The sequence below is a fragment of the Boleophthalmus pectinirostris genome, unplaced genomic scaffold, assembly GCF_026225935.1.
Source record: "Boleophthalmus pectinirostris isolate CB_2022bp ecotype Guang Dong unplaced genomic scaffold, ASM2622593v1 HiC_scaffold_6, whole genome shotgun sequence".
Classification (NCBI taxonomy): Eukaryota; Metazoa; Chordata; class Actinopteri; order Gobiiformes; family Gobiidae; genus Boleophthalmus; species Boleophthalmus pectinirostris.
This window is the reverse complement of record NW_026571447.1, coordinates 37,155,621-37,172,404: the sequence shown is the minus strand read 5'-3', so window position 1 is coordinate 37,172,404 and position 16,784 is coordinate 37,155,621. Positions and strand designations below refer to the sequence as shown.

Here is a 16,784-nt window from a genome sequence, read left to right as displayed (position 1 = left end):
GGTCAAATAGTTTGAACTGAAAAAAGTTTACTAGACAGTTTGTCGCTCATTCAATCAGTTTGCATTTTCGCCAAAAAATGGATTTACGAAAAGGGCTTAGACTTCCTCCTCATCCTCCAGCAGCAGACACTGACACTCTGGTCACCTGTGGGGGTACACGATTCGTGACTGAACCAGGACTAAACCAGGACTTAAACCAACACTGAACCAGGACTAAACCAGGTCTAAACCAGAACTAAACAAGGACTACACTAGGCCAAAACCAGGTCTATATATATATATATATATATATATATATATATATATATATATATATATATATATATATATATATATATATATATATATATATGTGTTTCTCACCTTCCACGGTGGTAGGTCTCTCTCACCCTCATTCAGCTCGGGTCTTCTACCAGAGGCCTGGGAGCTTGAGAGTTCTGCGCAGTATCTTTGCTGTTCCCAGTACTGCACTTTTCTGGACTGAGATGTCCATTGTTTTTCCCGGTATCTGTTGAAGCCACTCTTCCAGTTTGGGGGTTACAGCCCCGAGTGTCCGATCACCACAGGCACCACTGATGCCTTTACTTTCCAGGCTCTCTCCAGCTCTTCCTTGAGCCCCTGGTATTTCTCTAGCTTCTCGTGTTCCTTTTTCCTGATATTACCATCGCTTGGTATTGCGATGTCAACCACCACGGCTCTGCTCTGTTTCTTATCCACCACCACTATGTCTGGTTGGTTCGCCATCACCATTCTGTCAGTCTGTATCTGGAAGTCCCACAGGATCTTGGCTCGGTCATTCTCCACAACCTTTGGAGGTATTTTTCCACCTTGATCCTGGGGTCTCCAGCCCGTACTCTGCACAGATGTTTCTGTGGTAGATCTGGGCCTCTATTGCTCGAGTGCCCAGGGCCTGCTCCTGAGCAGGCAGGATCAGTGCCTCTGTGCTGTCCTTCAGACCAGCCCTCTCAAGCCATTGGTAGGATTTCTTGATATCAGCCACTTCAGTTATGTTCCGGTGGTACACCCCATGTAGGGGTTTGTCCTGCCATGATGGTCCCTCCAGCACCTCTTCCTCTGGACCCCACTGTCTGAGACATTCTCTGAGCTCCTCATCTGCCGGGGCCTTGTCCTTGATGTACTCAAGGAGCTTGGATGTTTCATCCTGGACAGTGGTTCCCACACTCACTAGTCCTCGGCCCCCTTCCTTCCGGCCTGCGTACAGTCTCAGGGTGCTGGATTTGGGATGGAACCCTCCATGCATGGTGAGGAGCTTTCGTGTCTTAACATCTGTGGTCTGTATCTCCTCCTTTGGCCAGCTTACAATCCCTGCAGGGTATCTGATCACTGGCAGGGCGTAGCTGTTGATTGCCTGCACCTTGTTCTTGCCATTGAGCTGGCTCACTCTTTGCAGGTATTTGGCCGTAGCCGCTTTCCTTGTTGCCTCTTCAAGGTTGCCATTTGCTTGTGGGATACCAAGGTACTTGTAACTGTCCTCAATGTCTGCTATTGTTCCCTCTGGGAGTGACACCCCCTCTGTGTGGACTACCTTCCCTCTCTTTGTCACCATCCTGCTACATTTCTCAAGCCCGAATGACATCCCAATGTCTGTACTGTAGATCCTTGTGGTGTGGATCAGTGAGTCGATGTCTCGCTCACTCTTAGCGTACAGCTTGATGTCATCCATGTAGAGGAGGTGACTGATGGTGGCCCTGTTTCTGAGTCGGTATCCATAGCCAGTGCGGTCGATTATTTGGCTGAGGGGGTTCAGGCCTATGCAGAACAGTAGTGGGGACAGTGAGTCTCCTTGGTATATGCCACATTTGATGGACACATGTGCAAGTGGCTTCCCCTTGGCTTCAAGGGTGGTTTTCCACAACCGCATTGAGTTCGCAATGAACGCCCTTAGAGTCCTGTTGATATTGTACAGCTTCAAGCACTCAGTGATCCATGTGTGTGGCATTGAGTCATAGGCTTTCTTGTAATCAATCCAGGCAGAGCACAGGTTGGTCTTACGGGTTCTGCAGTCGCGGGCGACTGTTCGGTCAACCAGGAGTTGGTGTCTGGCTCCCCTGGTGTTTTTGCCGATACCCTTCTGTGCTGCGCTCATGTATTGATTCATGTGCCCACTTATCTTAGCCGCAATGATGCCTGACATGAGCTTCCATGTTGTGGAGAGACAGGTTATTGGCCGATAGTTGGATGGGACTGCACCCTTTGAGGGATCCTTTAGGATCAGGATCGTACGCCCTTGGGTTAACCATTCAGGGTGAGTCCCATCCCTTAGCAGCTGGTTCATTTGTGCTGCCAGGCGCTCGTGGAGGGCAGTGAGCTTCTTTAGCCAGTACGCATGAATCATGTCAGGGCCCGGTGCGGTCCAGTTTTTCATACCTGAGACTCTTCCCTGGATGTCTGCCACTGTGATGGTGACTGGATTCTATTCAGAGAGGTTGCTGTGGTCTTCTCTCAGATCCACCAGCCACTGTGCATCGGTGTTATGTGATGCCTCCCTCTCCCATATGCCTTTCCAGTACCTCTCAGTCTCCAGCCTTGGTGGGTCTGCTCTGGTGTTATTACTCTGCCACTGAGCGTACACTTTCGCCAGTTGTGTTGCGAACAGCCGGTTTATTCGTCTGGCCTCGTTATCTCGTGTGTACCTCTTTAGGCGGCTGGCCAAGGCTTGGAGCCTTTGTTTGGCAGTTTCGAGTGCTTCAGGTATGGGCAACTGGTTGTACCTCTTGGGCACTTGTTTTTTCATTGCACTTTTCTGGGCCTCTGACAGTTGGCTCACTTCTCTCCGCACCTCCTTGATTTTAGCCTCTAACCGTCTTTGCCATGGTGGGTATTGTATCGCATGGCTCCCATGGTTGCTCTTATAGCCCAACACATCTAGGATCACTGCTGCTGAAGTGTATATCAGCTCATTGGTTTCAGTGATTGTTGTGGTAGGGATCGCTCTCAGTGCTGCATTCACATCGTCTAGGAGACTTTCAGATGGTACTTCACTTAGCCTCTGTAATTGGCATCGGGGCTGCCTTGTGTTCATTCGGGCCATGATCTTATCTTTCAGGTCAGTCGCTGCCTCGCTCAGCATGATACTTATTGGGGCTTCGTACCCAATCTCTGGTTGGGGAGTTGGTGTCAACTCCCCTCTGACCTGGCACACTGGTTCCCCCTTGCCGTGGCATTTGTGTTGTACCTCATCAATCTCTAGTTGTGATAGCAGTTGCCGTTTGTGGATGTTGGAACACTGAGCTACTAGTCGTTTGGCTGTTAGCTTGGACTGTATGTATATATATATATATATATATATATATATATATATATATATATATATATATATATATATATATATATATATATATATATATATATATATATATATATGTGTGTGTGTGTGTGTGTATATGAATGCCTGGAGAGGAGTGGGATGAAGGACTTGTAGTCCGAAACGTGCCAATAAATTTCACGTTGGGAGCTTTAAAACAGTGTGCGGATTTTAATTATTCCTGTTTATCTGATTTTGTTGGTCCTGCACCTGCACTTGGCTGGTGTGCGCACATCCTTTCTTCTTTTGGATCAAAATTATTACTAAACCAGGACTAACCTTTAGTCCTGGTTTAGTCCTGATCCCTCATGTGGCAGGTCACTATAGAACAGTCCTGCAGATATTGTGAATCTGCAGTTTGTTTTCACCATTGCTCCGGTTTCACATTTAAGTTGTAGCTATTTATATTTGTTATTTTTTTATATCTCACATCAGGAGAAGTGGGTGGACGGCGAACCCCTGCAGACCACGCACACTACACCCCTGGTGCTGCCTGATTACATGCTTCTTTCAGTGATGTTGTTCAGGGTGTTTTTGATGAGTGTGAGGCTGTTGTCTAATGTTTACAACCCGTGGCAAGTCTTACATTTTTTTTAAATAGACCTCAACCTTTTATTGATAATAATAGGTTGAAGTTTATTTAAAAAAAAATTAAAATAAAAATAAACATCCAATAAAAGTGTGTAGTACAGCAGGACCAGAGTGCACCTGGGTGGGCCTGTTGTTTTTACCAGCCAGCAGGAGAAATAGTAAGTAGGATTGCTTATGTATGCTTGTTGTTTGCCTGTTAAAAACTGTAATAAATCTTTTAAAATGCATCTCTGGATCTGGACATTGAGTTTGCTTTACTTTAGATTAGATTTGATTAGAAAACTTTATGTATCCCCAATTATCCATCACAATTCTATTTGCAGTCACAGAACACAGCATAAAAAACACACACATACATTTCACACAGGTCAGGGGCTCGTACAATTATGGGTATCAGAGCCTCAGCATTGGTGCAAATGACACATAAAGGGCAAAGGCCAAATACAAAACAGAACAACAACATCAGAACAGTAAACAAAGGATAAAAAACATACTTGGCCATTTCACCTCTGTGTTTAAAAGCCGGAGTAAACCACATCCCCAAGGTGCCCAAAGCTGATTATTTGAGTTGTGTTTAGTTCTAATTTTGCTCACCGCCTTTGTTTGTTAGTTTTTGTTGACAAATAGTCACTACACTCACCATACTTGCTCCTCCTTAAACTTACACCCCTGCATTTCTCGTTTATTCACAGCAGTCACCATAAGAACACAGATAAGAACTCAGTGGGGATCATTTTGATGACAAGGGGCCTCCAAAAGCATCTGCAGTGTAAATGTTGCTGTAGCAAAACTTGAATTTCCCTCAGTCGCCATAAAGCTAAAACGGCCTAAGATTAGATTTGATGTTAACTGTATGTGCTCGTGTAGGTTGTAGTAGGTAGTACGACTTTGCGCATTAAACTATTTTAATGCAGCTTGGTTTAAGGTTTGATTTTTATTGTAAAACAGAATTTAGGCTCTTTAAAACATCTCATGAACACAATCAATAATCCTTCAGTCACACTCTGTTCTGTGAGTTCTCATGTGAATATTCAAATGATGTCTCTGTATAAAGCCTTTATTACAAATGGAACACAATGTAAGGTCGTTCACACCTGCGTCTTCACATGTTTAACAAGACAATTCTGCTCAGAAAATGTCTTCTCACATAATCAACAACTGTGATGTCATTCACCTGTGTGTGTTCTCTCATGTCTAATTAAATTACTCTGATCAGAAAATGTCCTTTCACACGTTGAACAGCTGTAAGGTCGTTCCCCTGTGTGTGTTCTCTCATGTCCATCCAAAATATCTTTGCGGGAAAACGTCTTCTCACATGTTGAACACCTGTAAGGTCTTTCAGCTGTGTGGGTTCTCTTGTGTCTAACAAGACTACTCTGCTCAGAAAATGTCTTCTCACATGTTGAACACCTGTAAGGTCTTTCAGCTGTGTGGGTTCTCATGTGTCTAACAAGACCACTCTGCTCAGAAAATGTCTTTTTACACACTGAACATCTGTATGGTCGTTCACCTGTGTGTATTCTCACATGTTTATTTAGATCACACTTTTGAGAAAATCTCTTCTCACACGTTGAACAGCTGTAAGGTCGTTCACCTGTGTGTATTCTCACATGTTTATTTAGATCACACTTTTTAAAAAATGTCTTTGCACAAGTTAAACAGCTGTATGGTTTTTCACCCAGGTGTCTCTTTACATGTAGAGCTAGAAAACTTTTTGATGTAAATACACGCTTGCATGTTGAACAGCTGAATGGTTTCTTTGCATGTATATTTTCATGTTTATCTAGATTGGCCTTTCGGTTGAATGTTTTCTCACAGGTTGAACAACTGAATGGTTTCTCTCCTGTGTGAATTATATTATGTCTTTGTAAATGCTGCTTAGTCCTAAACCTCTTTTGACACACAGAGCACTGGTGTTTCTTGCCCTTAGCTCCTTCTGCTGTTCCTGACATGTCGCCATTGTTCACAGTGGCACTGGTCTCTGGTGCAGACTTGTATTTGGGGGATAGACCTGAGCTTTGTGCAGCGGAGCTTCGGGTTCTGATCTGGACTTGGTCGTCGTGGTCTCCATCAGCGTCTGTCTCCACCTGTGCAGCTGGACAGCTGAATGGAGCTCTCCAGTCTTCATCATCAGTGTCAGAGGAGTGCTCAGTGTCTCCCTCAGTCTCTGAGTGTAAATGTGTCTCTGCACTGATGTCCTCTCCCTGTGTTTCCTCTCTGAGCTCAGTTTGTCTTTGTTGAAGCAATGAGGACTCTTCTGTCTTCACACAAACAGCACTGGACTCTGGGACGCCCACTGAGACCTGGGGTGGGGAAGATTGACACAAATTAATATTCATATTTCAGGAGATATATATATATATTTTTTTTAATTTCAATCAGAAATGTGCTAAATGTTTCTGTAATTTTCTAGATTGAGGTTTGTTAGAAATATTATTACACATTTATCAGTCTCAAGATGAAGGGATAAACATGAAGCACATTTCACCATTGTCATGTTAAAGGACAAAAGAAGGAAATGTTTGGAAGATGCATCATGGGGGGTTTTCCATCAAAGTGATTTAACAAATCCAGGCTTGTCCTGAAATCCTGAACTGAATCTAACTCCAACTTATCTTAAGCCTCAAGTCGTTTCATGGTGGAAATTCAGCCTGAGTCTGACCAAAACTAATTCAGGCCTGAAGTTTAAGCTGCGCTTTATGCTTCTGGTGACTCTGGGAAGGCAAGATCAATGGAGCAATGACATCATGGAAAATGGACCAAAAATGTGATGTTTTTTACGATATGACTAAAAGAGTGGAGCCACAGCGCACACCCGCAGAGTCTGATTTGGGCCATGGAACTTTTCTGGTCATTCTGATCTGAGGAGTGAGAGGAAAGACAAGACTCCCCCCTTGTCTCCTCCTCTCCCCCTCCTCTTCTTGTCGCTCTGGACAGAGAGGAGGCTGGCTGCAGAGTGCAGACTCCAGAATCAAAAACAATCAAAAACAAAAGTAGCACCAAAACCTACACACTGCAACACTCACCGCTCACACAGACACCTCTCAGATCACAAGTCTTCACTAATTAGTGTCCTTTTAATTCTGAGAAGATTGTCCATAAAAATAATATATTCAGCAGCTGTGTGTGTGTCCTCTGTCTGTGGGACAGTCCTCTCTTATTCACACTTGCACTTTGATAAAAACAAGCAGTAGTTTTTTTGCTGGCCTAAACTACACTAAAGTTCACTTTTCTTTATAGTCAGTATCTTGGATCAGACTCAAGAGCGTTTAAAGCAGCGTCTCAGTCTTGCAACATGCCACATACTAGGACATTTATATGTCAGTAACTTGAATTAAATCGACTCAATATAGAGAGTCTAAGATTTATAACGAGGTACAACATGCCCACGTGGACTATGGGCCCATATCGGCAAGATTTAGGCCGACAGCCGATATGTTTCCAAGTGCCCTTATCGATATATCGGTCGGGCCCTAATCCCAATATTTTTTCACGTATGAAATGTGTGTGTGTTGTGGCCACATCAACTCTTTCATTTAGATTTTGACGCACACCTGGCTGCAACTCTAATAAATTGTTATTGTCATGTCAATTTACCATTTTGGTCTATTTGGAAACATAACCCACCTGCTCCTCCTGTTCGACGCTCGTATCCTCTGGCTCCTCCTTAATCTGTGAAGTCTGTGGCGTGTCCTGGTCCAGACCTGTCTCTTCAGGAGTCACACTCAGCCGCTCATTCACTAAAGCTGTCAGAGTTTGGCCTTTCTGGACTTGGTTGTTGTGGTCTCCATCAGCGTCTGTCTCCATCTGTGCAGCTGAACAGATGAACAGAGTTCCCCAGTTTTCATCATTAACAGTGTCAGAGGAGTGTAAATGTGTCTCTGTGCTGATGTCCTCTCCCTGTGTTTCCTCTCTGAGCTCAGTTTGTCTTTGTTGAAGCAGTGAGGACTCTTCTGTCTTCACACAAACAGCACTGGACTCTGGGACGCCCATTGTGACCTAGGGTGGAAAACAATGCTCAGAATATTTCTTGATTTCAATCAGAAATGTGCTAAATGTTTGTGTAATTTTCTTTTCTTTTAGTTTTCTGATAACAAATGCACAGCCTCCAGATGAAGGAGCGCCGTGACCAGAAGACATCAAGTCAGCAAATGGCCCTAAACACATATTCTCTGCATTAGAGAATGTTCCCTCTTCCTTCAAATATAAAAAGGCACAGCTCTTATTTGTACATTTTCTGTTATAAATTGTAAGGTACTGGGTTGGCCTGCTGAGCCCCAGAGCCCTGAGGCAGTGGTGATATTCTGACATGGTTTGGGGTAACTGGGTCAAATGCACTAAAAACTCTAAAAGAAAAACCCCTAATTAAACTGAAAATCTGAATGTCTGTCGAACATCCAGTATCCAACTTCACCACGGTTATTTTGGCTCACATTAAAATGCAGGAAATGTGTGAAACTGCAGAACCTATTTTAATCATAAACATATGTTTTATATAATAATGAATACACATTTTTATGACATTGACAATATAGGGTAATTATTCAAATTATAAAAATGACTATAATAGCGAGCCCTACATGCGAAGTGTGAAGGACTTGAATAAAACCTTTTATTCTAAATGTGTGAGTGTGAACACTGAGTCTATTGTAAAGTTTTCCATTGTCCAGGATACACTGTAAGAAGTGTAAAAGCCACACTATTGTTTATTTAATCCTTTAGTCTCACAGGAAGGCTACAGATGCCTTTGTGTTTCCATTTACATGTTTTTTGTTTGATGTCTTCCTGTATGTTTTGGTTTTATTTTACAGATCATTTCCACAACACCCCCCAAGGACTACAGGTGGAAACTACCTATTACAGTTTGGTGGTACAAACATTTGTTTTCATGTTTATTGTAACTGTACATAGTTCTGATAAATAAATAAATGACATGAAATAGTGATACAGAAGCTGCGCCCCTCCAACCTTAGATTGTAAATTTTACCCAACTTCATCCTAGACATAAATAAATCCCACCTGTACTAGGAGCGTGTGTTCCTCCTGTTTGACGCTCGGCTCCTCTGGCTCTTGTGGCTCCTCTTTAATCCGTGGAGTGTGTGGAGGGTCCTGGTTCAGACCGGGACCAGGACTCTTTGAGGGGTTCAGTATCGAGTCCAGGAGCTCCTGTTTCCTCTGGTTCTCCTCTTTGGAGCGACACACTTCCTCCTCATACTCCGCTATCGTTCTTTCAAACAGCGCAAAGATCTCTTCAGCAGCCGCAGTCAGCCGCTCATTCACCAAAGCTCTCAGTGTTTGGCTTTTGGACATTTTAACAAACTGTTTTTAGCTTTAGCTCCGAGCTAACCGCACACGAGGCTCAGCGGTCTGTTTCCTGTTTTGTGTGCAGCAGAGTAGACAGGGTCAGTGCATTACTGCCCCCACTGGTCAAGATGTTAAACTCCTAAAATGCTCATCAGACGCTGTAGGAGCTATTTGCTTATTTTGTGTATTCTAAAATTAGTTTACTTTTGTTTGTCAATTACTTTACTAATTTAGATTTGTTCATAATACATTTTTGCTATGTTATTGCTATGCTAATATTATGTTTACTAATTTGTTTAGTCTAATTTGCCATCATTTACCTTAGCACCTTTTCTGTTTTTTTTTAAGCCTTGGGGGACCTAGGGGATAAAAGCGGGTGGTACAGCAGGACCAGAAGGCACCTTGGGAAACAAAGGGCCTCCAAAAGCATCTGCAGATTTGATGTTAACTGTATCTGCTCGTGTAGGTTGTGGTAGGTCTCTCCCTCCTGGACATATGAGACTTTGCACGTTAAATGATTTTACAGTTTTTCTCCATTGGTTTGGCTCATTTCTTGAACAGAAATTACATTCTCAAAACAACATTGACAAACCTCCAAGCCATCTTGCAGTCGTTCAAAACAGTATGGCATTTCTCATGGATTTCATCAAATTGTAAATGTCTTAGTGCGTGTCTCAAGTGTCTCAGTGCATCTTTGCACATGGTTCTGTACAAGTTGTTTACAATTTGCACAATGAGCCCACATTTAACACATTTTCCAAATAAATCGATCTTGCTGATCTAAACTGATGAGTTGATTCTCAGTCTAATGGTTGGTCTCTCCAAAACATGTCAGCATGATTTCATTGTCTGAGTCATCATATGCTCAATTGTCAAAATTATCAAATCAAACTTTATTTATAAGTAAGTAAGCCTTTATTTATATAGCGCTTTTCACAGACATATGTCACAAAGATGCTTTACAGAGCATTATAGATTCATTATTCTTTGTTTTTTCTCCACAACTGGTGATGGTAAGCTACTATTGTAGCCACAGCTGCCCTGGAGCAAACTGACAGAAGTGCAGCTGCCATGCCAATCGGCACCATCGGTCCCTCCGACCACCACCGTCACTCACGCACACACCACTTTCATACTGGGCAATGTGGGTGAAGTGTCTTGCCTAAGGACACAATGACCAGCCACGCTCTGTTCTGTGAGTTCTCATGTGAAAGTTCAAATGATGTCTCTCTGTAAACTGTTTATTACAGATGGAACATCTGTAAGGTCTTTCACCTGTATGTGTTCTCTCATGTCTAATTAAATTACTTTGATGAGAAAATGTCTTCTCACACATTGAACAACTGTAAGGTCTTTCACCTGTGTGCGTTCTCTCATGTTTAACAAGACCTCTCTGCTCATGAAATGTCTTTTCACATGCTGAACACCTGTAAGGTCGTTCACCTGTGTGTATTCTCACATGTTTATTTAGATCACCCTTTTGAGAAAATGACTTCTCACAGATTAAACAGCTGTATGGTTTTTCACCCAGGTGTCTCTTTACATGTAGAGCTAGATCACCTTTTGTTGTAAATGATCTCTTGCACATTGAACAGCTGAATGGTTTCTTTGTATGTATCTTTTCATGTTTATCTAGATAGGCTTTTTGGTTAAATGTTTTCTCACAGGTTGAACAACTGAATGGTTTCTCGCCTGTGTGAATTATAATATGTCTTTGGAAACACTGCTTCGTCACAAACCTCTTTTGACACACAGAGCACTGGTGTTTTTTGTCCTCAGCTCCTTCTGCTGTTCCTGACATGTCTGCATTGTTCACAGTGGCACTGGTCTCTGGTGCAGACTTGTATTTAGGGGATAGGCCAGAGTTCTGGACTTGGTTGTCGTGGTCTCCATCAGCGTCTGTCTCCATCTGTGCAGCTGAACAGCTGAGTGGAGCTCTCCAGGCTTCATCATCAGTGTCAGAGGAGTGCTCTGTGTCTCCCTCAGTCTCTGAGTGTAAATGTGTCTCTGCGCTGATGTCCTCTCCCTGTGTTTCTTCTCTGAGCTCAGTTTGTCGTTGATGAAGCAGTGAGGACTCTTCTGTCTTCACACAAACAGCACTGGACTCTGGGACGCCCACTGACACCTGGGGTGGGGGAGATTGACACAAAATAATAATCATATGTCAGAATATATATATATAATTTTCTTGGTTGAGGTTTGTTATAAATATTAATTACTTATTTGTTTTTAATGAGACAGGAACGGCGCACAATTTTTACATTAACCTGAACACGAGGTCCCTGCTTTTGACTGCCGCCCAGATTTCTCTGCACCGGCCCCATATGGATCCTCCCGCAGGTGGTGGCCCCACAGGAGGGCGGTCCCACGTCGCTCGTTTGGGCTGTGCCCGGCCGGGCCCCATGGGGGAAGACACGGTCACCAGGCGCTCGCCGTCAAGCACCCACCCCAGGCCTGGCTCCAGGGTGGGGCCCCGGTGACACCAATTCGGGTAACGTATCTGGCCTCGCTGGTTCACTTGTCATATGGGACTTCTGAACCGTTCTTCGTCTGACCCGTCCCCCTGGACTTGTTTGCCTTGGGTGACCCTACCAGGGGCATGAAGTCCCCGACAACATAGCTCCCAGGATCATTCGGGCACTCAAACCCCTCCACCACGATAAGGTGAGGGTTCGAGGAGGGGCTCGAGGATGTGTCTGGGGTGAAGGAAGTCTGGGAGTCCCTGCTTAGACTACTGCCCCCGCGACCCGGCCCCGGATAAACGGAAGAAAATGGATGGATGGATGGAGGAGAGATGCATTGTATCAGGTTGTAGCACCAGAGCTAATTTCCATCTGTAGCCCCTGGGCAGATTCACTGAGTTAATTGATTGTACTTAATTGACTTTAGCTATCAACTGTTCTTCCTGGAGACCTGTAGCATGTTTTGGGTTGATGGGGGAAACCAGAGCGCCCGAAGGAAACCCATCCAGACATGGGGAGAAACGTGCAAATTCCACAAAGAAAGGCCCGGGTGACCTGGGGATCAAATCTGGAACATTCTTGCTGTGAGGAATGAGTGCTAGCCACTCGGCCATGTATTTCACCATTGTCATGGTAAAGGACCTACGAATGAAATGACAATAAAACAACTGTGACCAGAAAACATCAAGTCAGCAAATGGCCCTAAACACATATTCTCTGCATTAGAGAATGTTCCCTCTTCCTTCAAATATAAAAAGGCACAGCTCTCATTTGTACATTTTCTGTTATAAATTGTAAGGTATTGGGTTGTCCTGCTGAGCCCCAGAGCCCTGAGGCAGTAGTGATATTCTGACATGGTTTGGGGTAACTGGGTCAAATGCACTAAAAACTGTAAAAGAAAAACCCTAATTAAACTGAAAATCTGAATGTCTGTAGAACATCCAGTATCCAACTTCACCATGGTTATTTTGGCTCACATTAAAATGCAGGAAATGTGTGAAACTGCAGAACCTATTTTAATCATAAACATATGTTTTATATAATAATGAATACACATTTTTATGACATTGACAATATAGGGTAATTATTTATTCAAATTATAAAAATGACTATAATAGCGAGCCCTACATGCGAAGTGTGAAGGACTTGGATAAAGCCTTTTATTCTACAGTCCCTGACAAAAGTCTTGTCGCTTATCCATTTTGTAGAGACAAAAACATATAACCTGACTTTAAATTAATCGATTGGTTTTAGAAATGTCTCATATGAAAGCTAAAACCCTCCCAAATTATGCTCAATAAACTAAAATAAATTTGCTTCACTGAAGAATTATTGATCATTTAATGAACACAGAAAGGTCAGATTTTGGCAAGACAAAAGTTTTGTCGCCTACAGAAAATTGAACAAATAATTTACTTCAAATACAAAACTATGTTGCATAGTGAATTAAGTAGTAGTGCTGTGAGATCCACATTTAATATCTTGTATGACTTCCATGAGCTTGAAGGACTGCATCCATGCGGTTCCACAATGATTCATACAATTTGTGTATGAAGTCATCAGGAATAGCAAAGAAAGCGTCTTACATGCCTCCCAGAGTTCATCAAGATTCTTTGGTTTTGCCTTCCATGTTTCCTCTTTCATTCTACCCCAGACATGCTCAATGATGTTCATGTCTGGTGACTGGGCTGGCCAGTCCTGGAGCACCTTGATCTTCTTCACCTTGAGAAACTTTGATGTAGAGATAGAAGTATGCGATGGAGCACCATCCTGCTGCAAAATTTGACCCCTTTTATGGTTGGGAATGTAAGAGGTAGCTGATACTTCTTGATATTTGAGGCTATTGATATTGCCTTCCACCCTGCAAATGTCTCGCACACCCCCATACTGGATGGAACCCCAGACCAGGATTTTTCCTCCACCAAACTTAACTGTTTTCTGGGTGAATCTTGGATCCATGTGGGCTCCAGTAGGTCTCCTACAATATTTGCGGTGGCTGTGATGTAATTCAACCGAGGATTCATCTGAGAAATCCACCTTCTGCCACTTTTCCAGTGTCCATCCTTTTAGCAGGCTGTGGGCCTTGGCAAATGCCACACTTTTTTTTAATTGCCTTTTGTTTAGTGCTGGTTTCTGTGCACTGATTCGACCACGGAGGCCATTTGGAGACAGAATTCTACAAACTGTTGTGGTTGACACAGGGACTTGAGGTGACCAGGCCTGGTGGAGTCTGCTGCAGTGGAAAATCCAAGGCCAGCCCGGATTTTCGAATCAACAAACGGTCCTCCCGGGCAGTTGTCTTGCGGCGTCTGCCAGACCTGGGCTTGTCAAAAACATCTCCAGTCATTTCAGATCTTTTTCTTATTCTTTGTACTTGACGCTGAGACACATTGAAGGTGTCAGCCACCTCAGCAGTGGATCTGGTCTTCAGCCTCTTGATAATTAACACTTTGGTCTCAGGGTGGATCTTAGGCATGTTGTCAGAGGTCAAGTTGCAGTTGATGTGAAGGTCTGGCGTGCTGGGCTTCTTTTTATACACAAACACTAATTGACTGATCAGTAACAGATCACAGGTGAGGCTGTAATCTAGGATTGGATGCATCATATGACAAGGCCACAAGACTTTTGTCTTGCCAAAATCTGACCTTTCTGTGTTCATTAAATAATCAATCTTTCTTCAGTGAAGCAAATTTATTTTAGTTTATTGAGCATAATTTGGAAGGGTTTTAGCTTTCATATGAGACATTTCTAAAACCAATTGATTAATTTAAAATCAGGTTATAAGCTTTTGTTTCTACAAAATGGATAAGCGACAAGACTTCTGTCAGGGACTGTAAATGTGTGACTGTGAACACTGAGTCTATTGTAAAGTTTTCCGTTGTCCAGGATACACTGTAAGAAGTGTAAAAGCCACACTATTGTTTATTTAATCCTTTAGTCTCACAGGAAGGCTACAGATGCCTTTGTGTTTCCATTTACATGTTTTTGTTTGATGTCTTCCTGTATGTTTTGGTTTTATTTTACAGATCATTTCCACAACTAGGGATGGGCATGATTAGTCGATTAATAGATAATTGATCACTAAGAATTTCATCGATAACGTTAATTTTAATCGACAAACCGAATGTAGGTTACTGTGCGTAGCGTGACCAAACAGGGGTCTGTACATGTAGCTCTGCATCAGAAGGAGCGAACAAACACAAACAGTCGGTCAGTCTGCAACGTACCGAAGCACAAATGCGTATTTAACAATGACTTCTACAAGAAATTCCACGCTTTCCGTTGCGTTCGGGACAAGTGTGAGTCCATGTGCACAGTGTACAAAGCAGCACATATGTTTCGGTGTCCTGTGGGAAAAAGCTTTATCAGGTGAGAGTCGCACAATGTCTATGACGAGGACCCACCTCCCTTCCTCCGTACAGTGTCCTGGTTTTGACAAACGCAAATCTGGTCACACTAACCTGTATTCCACTGAGTCATGTCTTTTAATGTGACAGAAGTTGACCGCATCAGCGACACAAGAGCTGTAGTTTTATCTTCGCTTAGTTTATGCAAATTAGCGATGCGGTTTTAAGTTTCGTTTCTGTGAGAGTTGCGCAAAACTGAATTAAACACATTATAATAAACGGGCTGATGTGGCTCGAGAGTGGTTACGGTTTATATGTCGTAAAGTTGAATTTATTTATGCAGATTAGTAGTGCTGATAGTAATAATAATGATGATTATTTTAATATAAAAAATGTAATGATTAATCGATAATAGATCGTTAATTCTTCCGACGATCGATTAAGAAAATTTCATCGAATGCCCATCCCTATCCATAACACCCCCCAAGGACTACAGGTGGAAACGACCTATTACAGTTTGGTGGTACAAACATTTGTTTTCATGTTTATTGTAACTGTACATAGTTCTGATAAATAAATAAATAAATAAATGACATGAAATAGTGATACAGAAGCTGCGCCCCTCCAACCTTAGATTGTAAATTTTACCCAACTTCATCCTAGACAGAAATAAATCCCACCTGTACTAGGAGTGTGTGTTCCTCCTGTTTGACGGTCGGCTCCTCTTGCTCCTGTGGCTCCTCTTTAATCCGTGGAGTGTGTGGAGGGTCCTGGTTCAGACCGGGGCCAGGACTCTTTGAGGGGCTCAGTATCGAGTCCAGGAGCTCCTGTTTCCTCTGGTTCTCCTCTTTGGAGCGACACACTTCCTCCTCATACTCCGCTATCGTTCTTTCAAACAGCGCAAAGATCTCTTCAGCAGCCGCAGTCAGCCGCTCATTCACCAAAGCTCTCAGTGTTTGGCTTTTGGACATTTTAACAAACTGTTTTTAGCTTTAGCTCCGAGCTAACCGCACACGAGACTCGGCGGTCTGCTTCCTGCTTTGTGTGTAGCAGAGTAGACACGGTCAGTGCATTACTGCCCCCACTGGTCAGGATGTTAAACTCCTAAAATTCTCATCAGACGCTGTAGGAGCTATTTGCTTATTTCAATTCAATTCATTTCAATCTTTATTAAGAACACGTAATATCTGGTTCATAGTATTAAAAAGAAAATAGTAAGAATAAAAAAGTTAGATACAGTGAATGTTATAATGTACAGACAAGAGCAGCAGTGTCTCCACAGCTCAGAGGTGAATCTGACAGAGCGCCTCACAGACACACTAGCGCTTCCGTGATTCTATTGCTCAGATTCATGGCTCTACACATAAATGAATAAATACAACATGTGATTGTGACGACACAGGGTCTCACACCACAGTTTACAAACATTTCACTGGCGCTACAGAACCTCGGCACTTTCAGTAATATTCTCAGAGAGTCATTATAGGCCACTGTCAAACTCTGCAAACTCTTTTTCTTGTAGTTGGCCCAAAGATCCGCAGTATACAAGAGTGAGCAGAAACATTTAAAAAGTGCATTTTGACATCACTGGAGCACATGGAAAACTTACGGAAGAGCATATTGACCTGACCGTAAAACTTACACTGCTGCCTACACATGTCTGTATCATCTGAGAGGTCACTGGTGATATAATGCCCGAGATATTTGACCTCATCTGTGAGTTGGAGGGCTCTCCTGCACAGAGAGAAAACAGGA

The 16,784-nt window shown here is 43.0% G+C and overlaps 2 protein-coding genes across 3 annotated transcripts; both read right to left on the bottom strand.

Moving 5' to 3' along the window:
* Positions 1-4,217: 4,217 nt before the first annotated feature.
* Positions 4,218-9,856, bottom strand: LOC110159078 (zinc finger protein 391-like). Its single transcript, XM_055163992.1, has 3 exons — positions 8,936-9,856; positions 7,544-7,915; positions 4,218-6,219 (listed from the first exon to the last, which is right to left on the bottom strand). The coding sequence occupies exons 1-3, from the start codon at positions 9,224-9,226 to the stop codon at positions 5,083-5,085; spliced, it is 1,800 nt and encodes a 599-aa protein (XP_055019967.1). The 5' UTR covers positions 9,227-9,856; the 3' UTR covers positions 4,218-5,082.
* Positions 9,857-10,151: 295 nt separating this feature from the next.
* Positions 10,152-16,068, bottom strand: LOC129411851 (gastrula zinc finger protein XlCGF52.1-like). 2 transcript variants are annotated; one of them, XM_055163998.1, is made up of 2 exons: positions 15,710-16,068; positions 10,152-11,345 (listed from the first exon to the last, which is right to left on the bottom strand). In XM_055163998.1, the coding sequence occupies exons 1-2, from the start codon at positions 15,998-16,000 to the stop codon at positions 10,383-10,385; spliced, it is 1,254 nt and encodes a 417-aa protein (XP_055019973.1). In that variant the 5' UTR covers positions 16,001-16,068; the 3' UTR covers positions 10,152-10,382. The 2 variants fall into 2 exon arrangements, with proteins under 2 accessions (XP_055019973.1, XP_055019974.1); XM_055163999.1 differs by lacking the exon at positions 15,710-16,068 and adding an exon at positions 11,488-12,106.
* Between the last annotated feature and the right edge of the window lie 716 nt (positions 16,069-16,784).